Source organism: Procambarus clarkii, chromosome 28 (genome assembly GCF_040958095.1).
Source record: "Procambarus clarkii isolate CNS0578487 chromosome 28, FALCON_Pclarkii_2.0, whole genome shotgun sequence".
Taxonomy (NCBI): domain Eukaryota; kingdom Metazoa; phylum Arthropoda; class Malacostraca; order Decapoda; family Cambaridae; genus Procambarus; species Procambarus clarkii.
The window spans coordinates 6,490,676-6,514,220 of NC_091177.1; the positions used below are offsets into that span (position 1 = coordinate 6,490,676).

The window sequence follows — 23,545 nt, forward strand, 5'->3', positions numbered from 1 at the left end:
GTTTGTCTCCTGTGGATCCCTTCCCATATTGGTCTCCGAATGCATGATAGAACTGATGAGTTGGCCAAGATTTTTGCTCGTTAAGAGGTAATTGATTACCAACTTGGACTGCCTTTGAGCAGCCTGAGAGCAGCAATATCCCAGGAACATCAATTAAATTTCGGAGACTTGAGGCAAAGTGAAATTCACACCAGTTACTCTATCATTCTATTCACCTAGTTGTGCTTACGGGGGATGAGCTTTGGCTCTTTGGTCCCGAATACTAATGTTAGTACTGATGTTCAGGACTATCTTACAGGTAACTATCCACAGTCTCTGTACCTAACGCCTGCAAATTCCACTGATGTTAATGAGATAATCCTTTCCCTTAAACCCAAGTCTAATGCCCTTGAGGAGATACCAACTTTAATTTACAAAAAAGCCTCCAGATCTTTAGGTCCTGTTATTGCCTTGCTCTTCAACAAGTCACTTGAACTCCAAACCTTTCCAGATATTCTAAAAAAAAAAACGAGAGTAACCCCTGTCCACAAATGTGGTGAGCTCACTGATGTTAACTACAGACCTATATCAATCCTGCCAAACTTGTCAAAAATATTTGAAAAACTAATCTACAAGCAGCTTTACTCTTATCTAGCCAAACACAATATACTTAGCTCTTGTCAATATGACTTCAGACCCAAAAAAACACTAACGATGCACTTATTAGTATGATTAACTTGATACATGCAGCTCTTGATAAAAATGAGTTCCCTGTTGGGTTATTTGTGGATCTGCGTAAGGCTTTTGACACTGTCAACCACCAAAACCTTCTTAAATTACATCATTATGGAGTCAGAGGTCAATCATTATGGAGTCAGAGGTCACTCCCTACAATACCTCAAATCTTACCTTACTGACAGGCTCCAATATGTTTGTGAATAATTCAATTTCTCCCACCCTACCCATCAACATCGGTGTTCCTCAGGGCAGCATACTTGGCCCTCTCCTCTTTCTCATCTACATTAATGACCTTCCAAATGCCTCCCAACACCTCAAACCAATTCTATTTGCTGACGACACAACCTTCATTTACTCCAGTCCTGACACCCCTTGCTTTAAATGTCATAGTGAATACTGAGCTAAATAAAGTCCATCTTTGGGTAACTGCCAACAAACTCACCCTGAACATTGATAAAACGTTCTATATTTTGTTTGGCAATAAATCCTTAAATCAAATAAATCTCAGGATAAATAATTCCCAAATTTGTAACAAAGTAGATGGCAAATTCCTTGACGTTCTTAATGACCACAAGCTGAATTTCCAGAGACACATTCAAAATATATATAAAAAAAAGTTAAAAAAAACTGTTGGCATTTTTTCTAAGATCAGATATTATGTACCTCGCCCTGCCCTGGTGACGTTCTATCACTCCCTCATCTATGGTATTTGTGCTTGGGGTTCTACTACCCAAAATAATTTACGTCCTCTAATTACTCAACACAAAGCTGCTATTAGAACAATATCTAACTCTGGTCCCAGACAGCACTCGGTACCCTTACTCAAATCTCTGAATATTTTAGATATTAAGTCACTGCACATCCTCTCATGTGTATTGTATATATATAAAACGCTGAACTGTAATGTCAATCCTGACCTTAAAAGCTTCCTAGAAGGTTGTAACAGATCCCATGAGCACCACACCAGAAACAAATACTTTTTTTATATTCCAAGAGTACGACTTAATCAAACTAGAAATGCTCTACAAATCAAGGGACCCATAATGTGGAATGACCTTCCCAATCATGTTAAAGACTGTACCTCTCTCAACCAGTTTAAGATAAAAACTAAGCACTACCTAATTAACTCCCTGTAACCTACCTTACCCCTAAAATGTCAACCCATGTCTGCTATTTTAAACAATGCTGTTTGTCGACCAAATTGTATATTGATATTTTTCTGCTTTTGACCTCTGACTCCATAATGATGTAATTTAAGAAGAAGGTTTTGGTGGTTGACAGTGTTAAAAGCCTTACGCAGGTCTACAAATAACCCAATAGGGAACTCATTTTTATCAAGAGCTGCTTGTATCAAGTTAATCATACAAATAAGTGCATCGTTAGTGCTTTTTTGGGGTCTGAAGCCATATTGACAAGAGCTAAGTATATTGTGTTTGGCTAGATAAGAGTAAAGCTGCTTGTAGATAATTTTTTCAAATATTTTAGACAAGTTTGGCAGAATTGATATAGGTCTTAAGTTGTTAACATCAGTGGGATCACCACATTTGTGGACAGGGGTTACTCTCGCTTTTTTTTTTAGAATATCTGGAAACGTTTGTAGTTCAAGTGACTTGTTGAATAGCAATGCAATGGCAGGAGCTAAAAATCTGGAGGCTTTTTTGTAAATAAGAGTTGGTATCTCCTCAAGGGCACTAGACTTGGTTTTAAGGGAAAGGATTATGTCAGTAACATCAGTGGAATTAGTAGGCGTTAGGTACAGAGACTGTGGATAGTTACCTGTAAGATAGTCCTGAATATTAGTACTGGAAGATGGAATATCATTTGCAAGGGATGACCCAATGGAAGAGAAGAACCTATTGAACGCAAAAGCAGTGTCAGAGGCTGAAAGCAGACCATCATTATTTGACAGGAGTATTGGTTTGTTATTTAAAATCTTCTTTGATCCCAATATTTGTGAAATTGTGCTCCATGTTTTCTTAATGTTGCCCTTTGTGTGGGTAAATTTATCTTCGTAGTATTTAATTTTGGCTCTCCTAATTATTTTAGATAGCAACGATGAGTAATTCTTTGAAAATTCTTTGGAGACGATTCCTAACCTATACTTTTTCTCAAGGTCATGTTTTTTATTAATTGATTTAAGTATCCCCTTTGTAAGCCAAGGATTGTTTAGCCTTTTAGTTTTGACTTGTTTCGTTAGCATAGGACAATGGGTGTTATAAAGGCTGAGAGTTTTTCGAAGAAAAGATTGCACTGCTAGGTTGATGTCCCCTATGTTACCTAATTCGGACTCCCAGTTGACATTAGCAACAACAGCTATAAAATTGCCTATGGCAGTTTCATTGTGCAGCCTAAAGCTTATCTCCCTTGTCTCTAGAGGTGGTTTGTTAATGTTAGGAGAAATGTGGGGTAATGGTCTGTAGTGCTATCGATGATTATCCCTGAAGTAAGCGGAGAGGTTATGTTGGTCCAGATGTGATCAAGAGCCGTGGCAGTACTATCGGTGATTCTAGTAGGTCTAGTGATTAAGGGTATGAGTTTTTAGTTAGTTTAGTTCATTTATTATGCACCCCATACCCATCCCGTGGGCGGTAGTGGAAACGGAGGAAGCAGGAATTCATACAGTTGAGGAAGCTGGCAGCAGTAGGGTTTTCAGGCTCGCAGAGGTCAATATTAAAGTCCCCTGCGATAATTAGATGGTTTTTGTTCAGTCTGTTATCTAGTATTAGATTCCTAAGATTAGAGTTGAATTCGGACACATTAGTGTTAGGAATTCTATAGACTGCTCTCACAGTCAGGACAGACTCAGCCCCCTTGACGCTGAAACTGGCGAAGATATACTCCCCACAGTAGTCTCTAGTTCTAATTACTTTTAAGCATGTTAGTTCTTGGTGGTAGTAAAGAGCAGTACCACCACCTCTCTGAATTGGTCGACAGTTGTGAATTGCTGAGTAGTTTGGCATGTTAAAGAGTTGAGTAGTATCCTCTTTTAACCACGTTTCAGTAAGTATAATAAAAGAGAATTTGTTGTCAATAGTTTCAATCAAGGCACTAACATCATCGAAGTGTTTGCTTAGTGATCTTACATTCAAGTTAATTACAGAGATATTGTGATTGTGTTAATACATTGTTTACATCATGAGCTGTAAAATATCTGCAATTTTGATCACTAAAGTGATGATTGTCATAGATAGTGGATAAGAGGTTTAGTTCTGGGTCTATACTTGTTTGCATAAGAAGGCTGGTTGTAGGAAAACAAGGCAAGAATGGCAATTACAAAACAAAATTTTGATATAAAAGGGGGGAAATAAACATATAAACAAGACTATACAAGACAAACACAAAATTAAAAAAAAAAGAAAAACGAGGTAGATTGCTTACAAGTACTCTCAGGTACACTGTAAGTAATAATTTGCATTTTGAGACACAGGCAACTCTGTTAACTATTCTGACACTGAAAAGTGTTAACCCTCTGTTCCTTGTATGGGTATCGACTTCCTTCTGGAAGGATTTTTGTTGCCCGGGGTTGGATTTTCTCCAAAACAGAGATAGAAAGATGTTTGAAAGATGAAAGAGAAAAGATGTTTTTCTGAAGATGAGGTCTCCATGCTTGGATACAGTAATCCAAATTTAGGGAACCCCAGAGATTTATTCTCTTAACACTGGTGCCAGCGCTGGTAACACTGGTCGGCGTTTTGGTAACAGCACTTAACCGACCTCGTGTTTATTTGTTTACAAACAGGAGATAAAGAAGGCTTATTTTTCTCTCGTAGGCGACAGAACTGTACCAACTGACGCTCATACGCTATCCTTGCAGGTAGGTCTGCGTGTTGAGTAAATATGTATGCTACTTGCATTTGTAATTATTTTATATTAGTGTTTGTGATGGTTATTATTATGCAGTGACATTATCCTTTTTTTGTGACACTTGAGGATCTATTTTCCAGTTACCTGCTAACCTTATCCCAGCCATATTTATAATTATCTTGATGTTAATTTGAACGAACCACACTCAACAAACTTAACCATAACTAACTCGTCACCAGTAGCGTGACAGAACGTATGGGCGTAGTTGGAAATGGGCGACTTGGGTAGTGAAATTGTTCCATGCAGTGTTGAAGTCCAACCCATCAGATGCATGACACTTTTTCATAAGTTAAAGGAGAACTATCCAAACAGTTATTCCTCTACCTTAGTTAACAAGGTACAGGATAATGTAACTGGAACATTGATTTCCGAGTGGTTGGTTAAAAATTTTTTGTATTATATTCAAAGAGTGCAGAATCTCGTGTGCTTAAAATTAAATTTTGCCTTGAGGGGCGAGTTTATTGGACAGCATCACTCATCTTGAGTGGACATACTGCCATAGCAGCATGTACAACACTCCCCAAAAGGAAGAAAACCCTCTGGGTTGTTCATCCTGTCACTTGTACCCAGACACAGCTGGTACTTGCTTAACTGTCTCAAGTGAACAGCACCTCAAACCAGTCCGTCTAATTACCGCAAGCTACCACAAGCTACACAAGCTTCACAAAGCTTCCTGGCAATACATTAGTAATGAATAAACAATATATTTACTCATTATAATGTTGGTGCTGAATGTACAACACGAAAAAAACACAATTTTAATCTGAAAAGTATCTTTTTATAAAGAAATTAGACGAAAATAAAGAGCTGGTGACACCAAATCAAGTTGACGATCCAAGCGTCGGTTAGGTTAGGTTAGGTTTGGTTTGGTTAAGTTAGGTTAGGTCAGGTCAGCCTAACCTAACATATCATATTTATTAATTACTAACGTATTGCCAAGAAGCTTTGTGAAGCTTGTGTAGCTTGTGGTAATTAGATGGACCCCCTCAAACAAGAAGATTAACATTTGTCAACCCTTAAAAGCTTACGTTATCTTACAGGTGCAAAATAGGGAAATCTTTTAAGAACAGTATCAATATTTGACAAATAGTGTTTTCCTAACTCAAACAATGTGGGGTTTATTATTCTACACATATTTCTAATGTCTCAGGTGTTCACATTCACGTAGATAGTGGTCAAGGCGGTGTCCGTCACTCTCATCACAGATTCTGCAACTTCGCTGATTAACTATTGTTTCCATTCCGTATCTCCATGGGTATTTGTATCCCAGACGGATTCTCGCTATTACTGATTCTCTCCCACGTCCTCCTCCTATTCGTCCATAATGATTGGGATTGCCAGCTGCAACCATGTTGTACCATCGTACAGATTCACTGGTTTCTGCTTCTATCCTCCTTTCCTCAATTACCTTGTCACAGTGATGTTGCCTGACAATACCTCTAATTTGTAGTAGAGTCTTGGGTATGAAGTATTCAATATGGTCTCCTTCAGCACCTTCAGCAGCCAGCACATCTGCTCATTCATTCTCACATATTCCAACATGGAAGGGGATCCACAGAAACTTGATGACTCTTCCCTGATTGGTGCTTTATTACGAATGTTTAAAAAAGTGAGAAAGGGTTTATTGTTCACTTGCTTTTGTCGTTCTTAGAAAGTGGTATACTTTCTTTCAAATGCTCTGTATTTTCATGGTTTAAACACCATCATTATTTTAGCATGAAAGAATTTTTTTTTTTTTTTATGGAATGCGGTAAAGTTGCCATTTTTTGGTGTTCCAAATACTGAAGTCAAATTTATCATTAACATTTTTGCAGACAACAGTATTTGTAATGAGAGAGATGTATAAATATAATAGAGCAGAAAAATCAAGTCTGTAGGTACAATAGTAACTGAGATGTTAGCATTTACTCATTCAAATGTAGCATTGAAAGTCCCAACAAAAAATTATGCTAGTGTTCCAGTAACACAATCCACTTTAAAAATTTAATGAAGATATATTTTTGTCATTTATTCCCTTTTTGCATTAGGTTTGTGGTCATGGAATTTTTATATAAATATTTTGACTAATGTATAAATATGCTACAGTATATGACAATAAGCCACTGCATAAACATTAACCCTAAAGTCCCTGATCTCCAGACATCGATGTTTAAAAAACCCTGCATTTCCTGCACCAATTTTTAAAATGATAGTAAAAAAAGATCACCAGAGCATGTGCATATCTTGCAAGTATATATGTTACAATATCCACAACTTAAATTTAAAGAAATAGACTAATATTTTTTACATCCTGGTACACGTTTCTTATGCAACTCATAATTTAAAATCATATTTTGAGTGTCAAAAATCATGCATTCCTCCAATAGCACTTCAGTGAGGAAACTGGCTTTATACTAAAAAAACCCAGATTAATAATGGAACAAAGAAAAATTCGTTTGTGGCCTCAGGTGAGGCCACAAACTCAGGGCTTGGGGAAAAATAAACTTGGGCTAGATTGGTGTCTAAGCACCAGACAGGTCCAGGGAGGATAGTAAATATTCAAAACGTTAGGAACAGCCAACAACATCCAGTTAGATGTCCTGAAACCCAGATCCTGAATATTCATTAATTGGTATCCTGTCTTTACCTTCAGTGAGGTGGCAGGATAAACGCCATGTGACAGTGGTGACATGCTCCCTATGGGTGTTATCTCCGTTTCTCATTCCAAAGAAAAGTACTTTAGTCAAATATTTTTTTTTTAGGCCTTCCTTGGCTAAATAATGTTTAGTACTGTACTTGTATATCCTGTCCAACATTTCTGGTGACTACCATGTCCCAGGTTAGCCAAGTAATATAAAGGTAGTTCTGTGTTATATTCCTGGATATGCAGGATGCTTATTGGCATGTGTAGATCTACCTGTAGTTCAGGGATTAGTTGGGTTTTTGAGTGGAGTATGTTTTTACTACTGAGGTCAACTTGTCACCCAGATTGAGTCAGATGGCGAGTTCAATTCAAACCCCACGAGTTGTCTGTGGGGTTTGAATTCTGTCCTACCTCAGTGACTGGTTGATTTGTATCTCAAATCACATAATGTTTGATAGTTGAAGATTTAATCAGAGAAATTGGGATTTGAGTTGCTTTTCCTTCTCGGTAAATTTATAGGGGTGACAGGCAGTGCTGGCCAGCCTTGTGCTTGGTTGGGGTTGATCTGGAATACTACAGCTCCATCCCTCTTTCTTCTTTATTTTACTCTGTTTTCTCTGGGTGCCTCACTATTGATGGTGCTGGGTCAGGTGTGGCTGATGGCACCATACTGTCATCTGTGCTATCATGTGCTGAATTGGGCTGTCCACAGATGCATCCTACCTAGGCTAGCCCCTGAACTGCTCACCTGTTTCATGTGACATCTCCATGGTGTAGGGGATTAATGAATTATTAACATTGACTTAATTTTTTTTATAAATGTAAAATATCAAAATATTGGCAAATTTGATTATTTTTAGCTCAAATCAGAGTGGGAAAACTTTAAAAACCATTAAAATATTACAAAATTTGGTAATTTTTCAAGCCCCGTCAAATGAGATACAGTATCTCTGTGAGAGCATGGTACAAGGGTTAGGGATTTGTCTCTAGTTGTCACTACACTGGTTAGGGGTTGTGATGCTTTTGGATACGACATGCTTCTATTATAGGTACTAAGTTTGTGGCCGTTTGGATGGTGCACCAGCATATTCCTCTCCAGTGGTGATTAGCCATCCATCTTCATCTGGACTGCCTACCTGTGTACTATTGCTTGAACTAAGGGTGTGCCATATGTCCCCTTCCACTCTGGAGGACAACTCTACAGATAGCCTTGCTCCTGGATTCTTAAGGTTTAGTCCTCAGAGGGGTCCCCTATGTGCTTGGATGATTTTTCTCACTTGTACACAATTTTGATGGGGTGCTAGGTGGACAAAGCCTCCTTTCGTTGGATGTGGGATACACTAAGGTGGCCTTAAGTGATGCTTTTGCTTCTGCATTGAATTGCCAGCTTCCTTTGTATGTGGCTCCAGATTTCTACATGGTAATAGATTGTCTTTTGTCCTGTGTATTAAATTGGCTTGGACTTTTTTTATCTTGAACTGAATCATGAGTCTCTTGGGTCAGGGTCATCCTGGTCTTTGACTTGTATCCTTAAGTTTTTTCATTGCCAAGGTTTTGATTGTCTTCTTCTCTGGAAGATGTTGTGTTCTTATTTGCGCTCATTCCATACAGCAGGGTTGATGAGCATCATGCTCTTTGTAGGCATCACAATTTGCATCACAATTATCGTTACTTTAGTCAGGGTATCATTCTTATGTTGCAGATGCCTCTTCCTTCTTGGTGAAAAAACGAGATTGCTTCATTTCGTCAGGGTTAACTGATCATTGAGACAGTTTGTGTGGTCAGTAATCCACCTCGCACTGTAAATAATATGTTGACAACAAAAAAGCAGGATCTCAGGTTTCTGAAGATCAAACTCTGCCTTGGCAGTCTGTAATCTGACCATCTAACATCCTCCAGAGAAGCTGCATTGTGTTGGAACGAGACATTTGTCTCTGACCTTTTTCTCTCTTGTTGCCCAGGTCTTGCTATCAGAGTATCCACCACCAGTAAGTTCCACCTTTTTCTCATGTGTTATTTCTCTTGCCTGGTGCCTCATTATTGGTAATGATGTCGTGTACCTTGGAATTTTCACCACCATAATGAGGAAACTCTAGAGCTACTGAGGAAGCAACATGAGAAATAGAACTTTTGAGTGTAATAGAGATAAAACTTCATGGGCATCTCAATAGCTCGCGATTCCTGCTCTCTACCTTCTTTCCCGATTCAGTTGTATTTTGCTTAGGATCAAGAATGAGGGGAAGGGGTGTTGCCCTGCTGGACTGCCGAGTGGCTTGCACTGCCACTCTGCCACTCTCCTGATAGCCAGGAGGAACTTTGCAAGTGGGTGGTATACGTAGTCCAGATATTTGTTTGGTAAATTGATGTTTCTAAATACTTTATCATAGTTTAAAATGTTTTATGACACCTTTTTGACTTTTAAGGTGGTTTAAAATGGTAGTGGGTTGAACTAGGCTGAAACATCACATAAAAGGGGCAAGATTCCAGTGCTAACTCCCAAGAATCACACCTGTGATCAGAGATGGTCACAGGTGTCTGGAGTTGGAATGAACCCTAGAGTGTTAATGCGGTAAGCTCTGGGGAGCTACTAAGGTATTGCCCAGAAAGTGGCATTTCATTATGCTCGATGTTCTATTCTTTCATAGCCAATTACTGTAATTTGTAATGTTTTAACCCTCTTGTCAAAATGTGATATCAACTTTTAATTACAACTTATTATTAAAATTTTCGACACAGGAATGTAAGTGTCTCATACTACAAATTTAACATGGTAGAACTGAGCGGTATTGACAAAAGGGAAGAAATGGCAGGAGGACGACGCAACACTTCCCGTGCTCCCCCTCCTAAGCCTGTGGCACTCCTGGACCATGACTTGAAGAGGTTAGTGCTGTTCTTGGTGGGTCTTTGATGAGAAGGTTGTCTCATCAAAGACCCACCAACATGACAGAGAAACATGCTCTGGAAGGTCCTCCAGAGCATGTTTCATGGTTAAATCATTTTAATTCAGCTGAAGTATATCATTAGTAATTTATAGTCTTTTTCCTTTTTTATGTAAAAATGCAATAAATGCTGCAAATTCAGTTAAAATATGTGCTCATACAAATCCTAATTTTATTTTTGAATGTGTTTGATAAATGATTCATAAACAAATATTAAAAGTTGTTCTTGATGCAGGCTAGGGCATGCAGAAGATGGGCCTCCACTGATGCCTATAACACCACCAAAGCACATGACTATTCCGGACATTCCCCGTATCTCAGAATTGGGATTTGAGACACTAATGTTGGTGTTTAGCCTTATGTCCCTCGCGCTGCAGTACCTGAATATCTACCGCACTGTCTTTTGGCTGCCCCATTCTCACACTAAATATGCTATGGTATGTAGATCTACAAATATTTTTCCCTGAGCTTGAGCTATGGAGTTGTGAAGTCTTGGAGAATTACACCTAGGCACCTGAGACCTACCTGAGGCAACTGGAAGCCAGTACCAGAATCTGGGTCTTTCTGTGAGGTGACTGGAGCATGAGGATCAGAGATCAACCCAAAATAAAGACAAACAAAACAAAGTATATATGCACCAAAATGGACAACTGTTTGAAATTGAATCAGTTACTCGGAGGAAACTTGAGGCAAACGGTCAATACTGCAGGGTAAACATCCGAGCCTTTATGGGTCTGACTGCCATCAGGTGGCAACCAAGGTCACCTGGGGGCCCCCAACAGTCGATCACCTTATACACGAATTGACTGAACATATACCTTCTCCCCCCTAACTTTAATGAAAAAGAAGGGAACAGGGCAGGAAGAGAGCTATTGAGTAGCCCACCAAACTATGTAATTTCATTATTCCATGCCATTCCTTTCAACACTATTTCTGGGCACGTATCTGTTGGCAGTTAGGCACATTATGGCTCAAGTGTGTATCCTACAGCAATGATTGTTTTCTTTGTTTTCCTCAGGGGGTACCATTTTCCTTTCAAGCAGTTGCTTGCTTTTATGTGCTTATAATTTCTGTGGATTTTTTCTAGGTTTTTGGTTTATTTGTGATTCCTAAGCTCCCCTTTCTTCATGGTGAGAGATGACACCAGGTCTGGTCCTGGCTTATGGTAGACTCGGGTAGGTCCTAGAAGCCTAGTATGGATGCCCCAAGGCTTGGCAGCATCAGTGTTATAGCTACGTGGAAGTATTGAGCAGCCCAACAGAGAAGTACGTTTTATTACATTTGTCTCCCGAGTTTTTCTTGGAGCCCAGTGGAATGTATAATTCACTAGCATCATTACCAGTAATTTAGAGATAAACTTGTACTTTGTTTTTCAAGTGGATGTAGACAAGAAACATTTAAATTTATTTTTAATTACATAAGGGTTATTACTGTGCCTTATTTTGTATTTTATTGCATTATACTGTATTTCCAATACAATATATCTTTTACACAGAACCTGTACCTGATTGATGGAAGTGTAGTGTGGTTTATTGTGGTGACACTGACCCGAAGGTGGGGTTGGAGCATCCTCAAGTTAGTTATTACGAGATGCCTTCATCAATCTTTGTGGAAATCGGCTCTTTCTCTTGCTCGGTAAGTGAAATTCAACACCTTTTGTTTTTGAGGAGAGGGCGAGGAATATATTGTGCAGGAGCAAAGCTATATTTTAAATTCCTATCCTCATCAGGGGGATACTGAATTGAGAAGATTGTGTATGAATAAATATGCGTACAGTATTTGGACTCTCTTTTCCTATCTGGTTCGAATTCTTATTTGAGGCTTGTTTCTTTCATCAGAATGGTGTTTGTGTTTATTATCTCGACACTTCTTGGCTTTTGTTTGTACACCATCTGTGATGCACTCACTTACATCAAGATTTTGGCTCTTGGATACCCGTGAGTAATTAACTCTTCATTTACAAATCTTCGTATTTAATTGGTTTTTATATATTGTGCTGTATAATAAATTTTATGCATCATTTGATTGTTGTCTGTGTGTGTGTGTGTGTCTTGTATCTGATAAGCTGCCTTTTCTGAGGTAATTGAATATTTACAGGTCTGTTTCTGTATTGTATGTCTATTAATAAAGCTATATGCAGATAATAAGTCTGTTAATCCTTTCAGGCTTGTGTTTTATGTCTTCATATTTGATATGGAGATCACATCATTCCTAGAAGTTATTCCAGTTCCTATGCATTACAAGGAGGAAGGAATTAAATCCAGGCAAGGTACATATACTGTATGCTTTATTTGTTCTCATAGTATGTATATCAAATAAAAATTTGAAGATGTGGCAATCTTCCTAGCATATCCTACATTCTTAACATGCTAGCTATTAAACGATTTTTCATAAAAACCATGTCCGTAACTCGGTGGTCATTTCACAACTGATTGGTCACAGGTTTGGTTCCCAAGCAGGGAGAGACATTAGGCACGTTTTCTTATACCTGATGCCTTGGTTTACCTAGCAATAAATAGGTATCTGGGGGGTAAGGCAACTGTTTTAGGTTACCATCTGGAAAAGGTCAGTCACTGGCCTAGAGGGGACCTTGATAAGCCTAACATGCTTCCTGTCCCCCCAACAGTGAAAATCTGTGTCTTTACAACCTTTAGATACTTTCTCTCTCATTGCATGAATTGCCTTTTGTTTCTTTGAATAGTTTCTTACCTGCCTTATGTCTGCCATCAGTTAATTAGTATTTGTGTGTGTATTGTTTGTTTACTTAGATGTTGTTACATGGTTTAATTGCTTTGGTGCATCGTTTTCGGCATCCTCGTGCTCATTTATCATGCTACTCAGCATGATACAATCGTTCCACAAGGACATGAAGGGAACAGTCGTGTACGACGGCCTAACTTCTGAACCATTCATCAAGCCAAGCTAAAAAGCCAAGGGCATCTATCTCCGTACAAGATCTGATGGAGAGCTCTATAATCTATCCAGACTCCAAGCAAAGACGAAAGTACAGATGTGAATCCCTCGGGGAGTTCCTCTTTGCCGACGATGCAGCGATCACCACACATACAGCAGAAGGCCTGCAACAGCTACTCAATTGCTTTGCCGCAGCCTGTTTTGCATTCGGCCTGACAATCAGCCTGAAGAAGACATAGGTGATGGCACAAGACCTCAATGAGCTACCCTGTATAAACATCGCAGACTATGTGCTAGAGGCAGTTCACGAGTTTGTGTACCTGGGCTCCACAACCTCAGATACCCTTTCCCTGGACACTGAGCTCAACAGATGTATCGGGAAGGCCACAACAACACTGGTCAAGCTCACAAAGCGTGTTTGGGAAAATGCCAAACTGACAGTGCACACAAAGGCACAAGTCTACATGGCATGTGTGGTAAGTACACTTCTCTACAGCTCGGAATCCTGGACCCTGCGCTCTCGCCAGGAGAGACGATTCAATACCTTTCATATGCGGAACCTGAGACGCATCCTTGACATCACGTGGAAAGACCACGTCATCAACAACACAGTACTCGAGAGAACAGAAGTCCCTTCAATGTTCACTTTCCTGAAGCAGAGATACATGCGATGGCTGAGACGTGTCACGCGCATGGAAGATGGCCACATATCGAAGGACTTCTTGTATGGAGAACTGGCATCAGAAAGGAGACCCACCGGAAGACCTCAGCTGCATTTCAAAGACGCCTGCAAACGCGACCTCAAGCAGATGAACATCGACATCAACACTTGGGAGGCAGCAGCTGTGGACAGATCTGCCTGGAGATGTAAAGTGCAGAAGGAACTCCAGCAATTCGAGGATGAACTGAAGAGGCAGGTGGAGGATAATAGACTTCAGAGGAGGTCTGGACCACTGTCAGACGCATCTGCTTTGGCGTTTATCTGCGCTTGCTGCAGTAAGGACCGTCATTCTCGGGTTGGCCTTCACAGTCACAGTAGGCGTTGCATCCAACTAGACTACAACAACTAGACATCCAGGGCACAACTCCATAACCCCCACGGGATTGACGGATGCCAACTACATTACACTGGTGTCTCCTATTCATGTATAAAGGTTTGCATTACCACTAATTTGTGTAACCCTCTAGCTGCATATGGTTGCATGGTGCTGTGACTAAGGACAGGTGTAAGGTGGATATTTTGGGGGATACATAGGGGTCTGACAGCTGAGTGGACAGTGCCTGGGATTCGTAGTCCTAAGGTTCCGGGTTTGATCCCTGGTGGAGGCAGAAACAAATGGGCAGAGTTTCTTTTAGCCTGAGGCCCCTTTTCACCTAGCAGTAAATAGGTACCTGCTATGATATTCTCTGTATCCAGGCCCTTTTTCCATATTACACTGAGTGCTAGTGCTACTGGTACTTTACATTTCTTTATGAATGTTTAAGGTCCTCATTTGTACCGTACCGGAGTACCTTGAATTTATCACTGTTAAACATTGTGTTATTTTCTGCTGCCCAGTCCAAAACTGTGTTAATATCTGCTTGTAGTTTTTCAATGTCTTCAAAAGAGGTAATTTTCATGCTGATTTTTGGTGTCATCTGCAAAGGATGATTTGAAGCTGTGACTTGTATTTGAGTCACATTTCCATGAGTCAGAACCAGGGGCTCATGAATTCCATGAGTCAGAACCAGGGGCTGAGTGCATGGGCATGTTGTCAATTTCTCTTTCAAAGTCTTCAGAGTTCGTTTTAATATCTATTATATTATCTGCAGCTTGGATGTCATTCATAAAGAAGCTGTCTGGATCTTCAACCTTCATGTTTATTGGTGTGCTAAACATAGCCTCGTACTGGCTTCTTAGAATTTCACTAATTTCCTTGTTGCCCTCTGTATAGTAACTTTGGTTGTAGGTCCAATACTGGTGGAGGTTTTTGATTTTGCATATGTGAACAAATATTTTGGATTTTTTTTTTTATCTCTTGTATACTTTTCTGTTCCAATTCCATTTTCTCAGACTTATGATCGCTTCTATGTTTGCTCTATTTCTTCGATCTTCCTGTTTAGGTTTATTTTCCTTTCTTGTGATAATCATGTCTGTTTAAACATTTCCATTATTTTTTCCCTTCTGTACATTCGTCTGCATTATCTTTCTAGAGTGCTTGTCTTTCTGACCCTCCTTGCAGGCACATGCTTCAAGCAGATCTTGTATGCTTCGGCTGTCAGTTGAGCTATTCCCTGTGTGAGAGTTTTGTCACGTAAGACAGTCTCCCATTGAATGTTTGCAAGGTCTATATTTATTTTTTCCCAGTTGATCCTCATATTGTTGAAATTGGATTGATTGAATGCCCCTTCTCGCTTGTTGGTTCTCTTGGACCTATTACCATTATTAATGTTAGTTTGCACTTCAATGAGTTTATTGTCTGATTATGTTAGTATCTGAGATTGTAATGTGTCTGATTAGTTCATCATTGTTTGTGAATAAGAGGTCTAATGTGCTTTTGTTCCTGGTTGCTTCTGTAATCTGTTGATTGAGCAAGAATTTGTCACAGAAACTCAAACGTTCTCTTACCTGTGGTTGGTTATTTCCAAGTTGATTCCCTGCTATGATATTTTTGTTTGCCATTCTCCATTTTAGACTTGGTAGATTGAAGTCTCCAAGGAAGATGAGTTTGAAGATGAAGGAACTGAGTTTGCTAGGTTATCAAGGATGTTCTCTATTTTGTGCATCTGCTTTGTGAATTCCACAACCGGTGTACCTGGCAGTTTATATATTAGAATAATAATTAGGTTTATTTTTCTACCTTAATTCCAAGTACCTCTACCATCTCATTAATTGAGTTTAGTAGCTCTGTGCATACCAGATCCTCTTTTTAATGTATTGACATACTCCTCCCTTTGACCTAGTTTCTCTATCACATCTATATAAATAATAGTTTGGAATCCAGATTTCACTCTCCATGTAATCTTTTGTATGAGTTTCCGTGAATGCCTCAAATATTGAGTTTGACTCTTACTAGGAGGCCATTTATGAACTTTATATCTTGATTTTGACCTTAGGCCTTGTATGTTTGCAAATATGAATGATTTTCCATATTGAGTGTCACTATTGGAGGGTTGTGGTAGTTCTTCCCCCTCTCCACCTTGATCCAGGGTGTGCTGTTCTGGCAATGATTTGTCCAGTTTCAGTAATGGTACTGGGGAGTGTTGTAGTTTGTGTAGTTGGGGGTGTAGTATGTGTGTGCTTGATGATGAATTGTAGGCCAGTCTTGGGCATGTTACCCTCTCCATCCATACTCCTGCAACATTTCTGTGTGCCTGTTCCTCTGTTTCTGCCTGCCTCTAAAAAACTTCCAGGGTTATTGTATTGGCTGTCCTCTCTTCTATAGCGCTGTATACCTCTCGCGTGGAAATCAGGGCACTGAAGATTATAGCATTTCCTCTTATTAAGTGAGAGTTTGCCTAGCTTAGGGTGGAAATATCTGCACTCTGTTCCAAAAAGGGCATCTGCCACTCCCAACATGTTTTAGCATTTTTGGGGATGCATGAATGTGTATTCTATGCCTCTGGTTCCATATCTGCACTTTCCTTTTGCATAATATCTGCAAATATTTTCATCTGTTTTTATTCTGGCTGTTCATACCCGTGCGTGCCTTGGACACATGGGTATCGAAGCCAGAACCAGAACCTCGCCCCCCCCTCAAAGTGGCACAGGGAGCAAGTGACTATCTGCCACTCCACCAGGAAAAGAATCTAGAAAGTCAGTGAAGCTGACAACTCCATATAATACAGTTGTCAGCTTCATTATTGTATTATTACAGTTGTAATAATACAACTGTAAGACTCACAGAAAATGAAGCCTTACAACTGACAAACAACTCTGACAACGATTCAAAACAAAACAATATCGAATCAAAATCGGCTTAAACCCATTAGTCACCTTTAGGCAGCCCGGCCCAGTTTTTGGCTTCTGTTGTGCTTTGAGCGGCATGTGCTCGGGGTTTCCTTCCATGAGTGCTTGTTAGCACTGCCCTTGAAGTGACAAAGTTACTTCTCTGGTGGTTTCAGGAGTTTGCTCCCCCCTCCCCCCCCTGAGAGGCCTGTTTACCCGGATAGAGAGCTTGCTTTTGGCTGATCATGAGTCTTTTGACTCTTCTGGTTGGGCCCTTAGTTGGGGGCATTCTAGTTGTGCTTGGGGGTGTACTGGCATTCATATGTATGTTTATACAGCATGTTATGGTTGCTTTTCATATCTTATGATTTTTTACTGCATTTGGTGCCTGTTCTTTCGGCAAGCAGATCCAGTGCCTGAATTTCCTGTTTGGCTAATTTCCTGCAAGCCCTGGCAGTACCCTCTGTCCTCTGGTGTGGTCATTATGGATTGGTCCATCAAATCAGCACTCACTCTGTGCGAGCTTGAAGGGTGCTAGCTATTCTTGCTATTGGATGATGATCATTCTCTCTCCCCCTCCACCATGCTGCCTGCTACATTAGTGACAACTATAAACCAAACTCCTGTGATGTTTGCTCTCATTGGGTCTCTTCCTTGAATGATTCTTCAAATTTCAAAACTTCTCAGGTGCCTGCTGCTTTACAGATGAAGTTTTGATTGTGTTGGACGTTTGCAGCATTTGGATGCCCCATAATTGGCCCCTATGGTGTTTAGGGACCTGGAATTGGAGGTGTTGCTGACCTCCACATGGATTAAGTTCATACCACCTCTTCCTTTCCCTGCAGGTATGGTTCACCCTGCTTCTGATCTTCTCTTCTCTTCTCTTCTCTCTTCCCTCCCCCATTACTTCCTACTCCGAAGTGTAGTAGGGTTTCAGATTCGGGTTAAGGTTTAGTTTGGGGTGTAGCTGGGGTGGGGAAAGTAAGCTAAATATCACTCTGTTTCCATAATAAATAGGTTCTCCTTCATATGATTCTATGAATTTTACTTTCAACCTTGGAGAATGGGAAATATTAGGGTGTGGATAAAAATTCCTTTAATAAGAGTCTGATGACATTTTTAATACATTATTAGGAGAAAGAGTTGGTGTCTTTATAACAAAAGCCATTGGTTCTTTTTCTTTATTTTATGTGAAAAATGTAGAAAATTGGGGAATAATTAAAAATGGACAAATTTCCTGAAATCCAGACCACATAAATCAGAATTGATCCAGAATGATATGATCCAATATTTGGTGAGATGCACATGTATTGACAGTTTTGTGCATCTAGAAGAATGATGTTTACATTAACAAGCTTACATAACTGGAAAACAAAAGAAGGCATGAAATAGAAAAGCAAAGTCGATGAAACAGACTAAGAATGGGGAAATGGCAATCATTGAAAAGATATGTTAGATAAGGATATGAAGCAAACTACCGATATGATAAATATTTGTAGATGGGGCTCTTGTATATTCCTACTGGTCCAACAGCCAAGGGGCAAAAAAAAAAAAAAGATCTGAAATATTAACAATGTATTTTCAGTAATAAATAGAGCGTTCATTAATTCTTTTCAGCTGTGCCGCGTCTTATTCAACATGCTTGCTTGAACAGTGCAGAAGCAGTGCGTGGAGAAGTAGAATTTTTAACTAATGATTGCAACAAGCGCATGGCTCAAGTCATGTACCAGACTTTCGTTATCGTTTACTACACAACTCTCATTCCATGTTTCTTTGTCCCTGTGAGTATATGTTCATTGAATGTATTTTTCAAAGGAGGTTACAGCATTTGATGAATTTTGGTTCTCTTTGCAAGATGACTTGCCTTTCATTATCACATTCATAGACCTGGTGGGATATATAAATGGTGAAGTGAATTTTCCTCATCACCATTGTTATCATTTTCATGAGGCTTTCTGTCCTCACCATTGAATACAGTAATAGTATCAGTTGTCATCAGCCTTCATCTTTACCTTGTTCAGTATCTCTTTCATGGTACATTCCAGGTAGTGCTATGAACATATTGCATAGTTCAATTGATTTGTAGTCGCTTCTAACCTAACCAAGAAGTAAACTGCCAGTTGAAGAGATGGTGGTTCTATTAATTATGATTGTTTAGGGTTTGGCTTGTTGTGTTTTTCATAATTGCCTATAATATATTTGATGTTGCAGAGTCCGTTGTATTATGACGTGCCTTGGGTCTCATTTCATATTCTGTTTGTAACGAGTACATGTTTTATATGGCACCTTCTCTACTGTTACCCAGCAAGGTAAGCAGATCGTTTTTAACTTTCAAGTAAATTACAGAGTTCTGGGTTTTAACTGAACCCAGGTAGTGTTAATGAAGGGGGGGGGGGGGATCATGCTCTGATTACTATTCTCAAGGGGTAACTACAAGAATGATTTACAAGAGATACAACAGAGATTGGAATATATTGGCTGAGAGGGTTAAAAGTACTCTAGTATCATTTAAGACCAATTTCGTGTGCTGTATATTGTCATAATACAATATTCCTCTCATAGTACATATGCTACTTAAGATCCTAGTTCATTTGTGTCAATGACAAATATGTATTCATCAGCTTGTCTAAAAGTAAGTTGGTCCAAGGTGGAATTTGAGATGTATGGACTGTTAAAATATAGCAGTCTGCCTTTTGTTCAAATGAAAAATATATGAACAAGAACACAAAGAAAACTACACAATCTAACCTATCCTGGCCCTAATATACTACTGTACGTATTATAATAATATGTTAGGCCTAAGATAGATTTTATTAAATCCAGAATAGATTAGATTGTGTTGTCTTTTTCTTTTTATCCAAACATTTACACATTTTAATTACTTTACCAATAGGACTGAAGGTGGGCAGTTTTATTACAGTATTGGCTCATACTGTTCTTTGTAAAGACACTGACTTCATGGGCTGTTTCATTTCAACTTGACTTAAAATATTACAGATATTGTGATATCCTTCACCGAGCATCAATGCATCTTGGAGGATGGGCTAGAGTTGAAGGGCGGTCAGCGCATGCTCCATATAATCCTTGGTCCAATTCTGTATTATGGCCACAAGGAGCATTAGTGAAACACAACCGAGAACTTTATCGAGCAGAAGGCATCACTAACGCTGCAGAACCTGGTAACACTACACATGCCAGGTTACATGTACGTGTCAGTTTGCTTGCACATGACATTTAGCAGGGGATGCTTTAAGATTTTACTTTGTTTTAATACTTTAAGACTGTAACTTAGGAACACCTCTCTGGATTGACTTAAACCTTTAGATTTTTATGCATGTTTTAAAATTAATTTTTTTGTTAAAATCAAGTATAATATTGAGTCTCCCTTGATAGTAAATTTTTAAAGAAAATATTATTTCGTTGTACAAAATATTACTACAATAAATTGTATTGGTTTATAAATAAGTGATTTTATCTAAAGTTAAACAAATTTTTATAAGGTATCCATTATCTTCAGATTTCCAAATTTTTTTTTTACAATAACTTGTTTGTTTAAAACCATACAGTATATTGATAGCAGAGGAAACACTCAGTAGTGTGATTGCTCTGTGACCATGGTTAAACAGTATTACACACATCACCTGTCGGGCACTACCTTGAACAAATTGCATGTTACATACATGAGCAATTTAAGGGCTCAAGGTGTTTATGTTCATGTACAGTATAATCCAGTGTCGGCAGGTGATGTGGCATTGGATTATAGTCCTGAGGACTTCAGGTGACTCCAGCACCAGGTGACCTGACATTAAACTGTACAGTAAATTAATATTTCAATGTGGTTTAACCATTGGACTACACACACACACCGGAATATCATGAAGCCAACCAGCATATCACGTTTGTAGGTATATTTTAAGATTTAAAACACCCATGGGTACAAGGGGCTCGCATCTTGTTCCTCAGTAATGCCCGAGCAATGAAGGCTGGCGCATACTGGTGAAGCTCGCAGCACCGCTGTACGGGTTGGGGGGGGAGGGGCGCAGCATGGCTGTGTAGGTTGAGGGGGGCCACAGCACAACTGTGCGGTTTGAGGGGGGGGGTCCACAGCATGGCTGTGCGGGTTGGGGGGAGGGCCCACAGCACAGCTGTGCGGGTTGGGGGGGGGGGGCGCCACAGCACAGCTGTGAGGGTTGGAGGGGGGGCCACAGCATGGCTGTGCGGGTTGGGGGGGGCCACAGCATGGCTGTGCAGGTTGGGGGGGGCTGCAGCAGCACTTGATAATGATGAATAAAATAAGTAACCAATTATTTTGCAATGATAGTGTCATAGATGATCCTGACTGTGATAAGGACTACTGTACCTGTATGTACAATGTTCAGATATTGGTGAAAACAATGCTATTTATAATGTTCAGTGTGTTTGGCAAGTGAGACAGTATTCAGACACTATTTCATGCCTTTATGCATCATGAAATGACCTCGTGCTCCTTTACAATATAACCTTGTGAAAAGGGCTTTATATTCATGCTTTAGTGACAGAATTGTGATAATAGCAGTTCTGTGGCTAGTCTTGGTGATGTGCCATAGTATATTGTGTAAGCGTTTTCTAGGTTTGGGTGATGTCTGCTGGGGCATCATCTTCTCGTATTGTCACTCCATGCTGTATTTTTATTTGATCGCCACACCCAGTAAAACTTTATTGGTTTATGGTGCATAAAATTTGTTAGATATACATGTGTGTACTATATATACGTACAGTGGTACCTCAGTTTACAAACCCCTATTTACGAACTTTTCGGGTTACAAGCCCCGATTTCTTCGGATAATTTGAATCGGGTTATGAACTTTACCTTGGGATACGAGTTTGTTGATACGCGTATGGCTGACCTAGCGTGTGGTGGCACGGTGATCGCGCCTCAGTTTACCAGTGCCTCCCGCCTAGTGACTATGCTGCCTGAATTCTTTGCAAGGATTTACAGTTTCTTTTCAGATTTTTGACTATTTGAACATAAGTTATTATATATCGCACCATGGGTCCCAAGAAAGCCAGTTGTAAGGTGCGAGGCAAGAAAACACAATGTGAGAATGACCATAGAGGAAAAACAAAAGATCATTCGTAAACATGAAAATGGTACACGTGTTGTTGAACTAGCTAGGCAGTGTAACAAATCTTCAGGGGGAAAAGGAGGAGGAGGAGGCAGTAGAGGATGTCCCTTCCTCATTAATTAAGAAAATGTGTGCAGTATGGGAAGAACTGCAAAGTTTTGCTGAAAAGAATCGCCAAGATAAAGCTTTAGCAAGCCGTTGCATTGATCTTACTAATGACAATGTGATGTCTCACTACGAACAAGTGTTACAAAGAAAGGAAAAAACAATCTTCAAGAAAATGAGAAAATCATGCAGTGAGCCCGAAGCAGGTCCTAGTGGTATGCAGGCAAAACGTGCCAGAATATGTACCCCAGAGAAGTCATCACTGCCTGATGTTATAATGGAAAGGGACTCTCCTTCCAAATAGTAACACCTCACCTCCTTCCCCCTCCTCACTGTCTTTCATATGCCAACAGGAGTCATCAGTAAAGGTAAGTAATAACTTATACATACTTTTGTAGTGAAGATTTGGGTGAATTAGGTTCAGTATAAAATCTATTTTAATTTACTTTTAAAAAATTTTTGGGGAGTCAGGAATGGATTAATTCATTTCCCATTATTTCTTATGGGGAAATTCGCTTCGGTTTATGAATTTTCGAGTTATGAACCGTCTCCAGGAACGGATTAAATTCATAAACCGAGGTGCCCCTGTACTGTAGTATAATAACGGCAAAAAACTGTTTTATTGTTCGAAGATTCTAATATTTGAACTCTCTTTAGTATGTGACACGAAAACTGTATATCTGAGAGTGCCAATATTCTACACGTTCTGCAATACAAATACTGTACTGTAATACAATTGACAGATCAGTGCATCATTACACTTGGGGAAATGCCAATAAAAACATTTACAGTACAAAGTAAATGAGATGTGTTCAGTGTGTGCTGCTACAACTTTATGTAAACAATATGGGACTAAGCTGAATTCTACCAAGTTATAAGGTTATTAACCCTTAGCATTTAACGCCTATAAATGCTAAGCTTCCTTGCTCCATCATGGCCAACATATATCAGATATAATTATTTTTAGTTTCCTTGTGATCATGGTATGCATTTTAACTATTAGAAAGAAAAATGGGGTGGTGAGGAATAATTTATTTTATACACACTGGGGGACTTTTTCATATTAAACTGTTGTGCAGTACAGTGATTAAACAGCTTAATTTGCATTTTCTAGGAATTTAAAAGAATAAAGGTTACAAGATTCAAAGTATAAAAATGGATGAAAAGGTATACTAATAGGCACTATACATTAATACCAAATAGAATAAAGGATACAAATTGAATAAGTAACATTACATGAGATTGAGTGGGGGGTAGAAATAGCCTAAGCTACTCTATCCCTTTGAGATGCATTTTTTTCTTGTCTCAATAAACATACTTGATCTTGTACAGGAGATTGCGGGATTGTTTC

General features: G+C 39.3%; 1 protein-coding gene across 4 annotated transcripts in view; it reads left to right on the forward strand.

Annotated features, from left to right (window-relative positions):
- The window catches only part of LOC123755055 (transmembrane protein 39A), a 52,896-nt gene that overhangs the window by 24,382 nt on the left and 4,969 nt on the right, over positions 1–23,545 (forward strand). For 2 of the 4 annotated variants that reach the window (XM_069332841.1, XM_069332840.1), the window contains exons 2-9: positions 9,979–10,084; positions 10,379–10,580; positions 11,639–11,778; positions 11,982–12,080; positions 12,309–12,412; positions 18,602–18,765; positions 19,196–19,293; positions 19,982–20,189. In XM_069332841.1, coding sequence (XP_069188942.1) covers positions 10,008–10,084; positions 10,379–10,580; positions 11,639–11,778; positions 11,982–12,080; positions 12,309–12,412; positions 18,602–18,765; positions 19,196–19,293; positions 19,982–20,189 — 1,092 coding nt within the window. In that variant the 5' untranslated portion in view covers positions 9,979–10,007. Of the gene's footprint in view, positions 1–4,381; positions 4,532–9,940; positions 10,085–10,378; positions 10,581–11,638; positions 11,779–11,981; positions 12,081–12,308; positions 12,413–18,601; positions 18,766–19,195; positions 19,294–19,981; positions 20,190–23,545 lie in introns of those variants that run through there. The other 2 variants (XM_045737517.2, XM_045737516.2) reach the window with 2 other exon arrangements.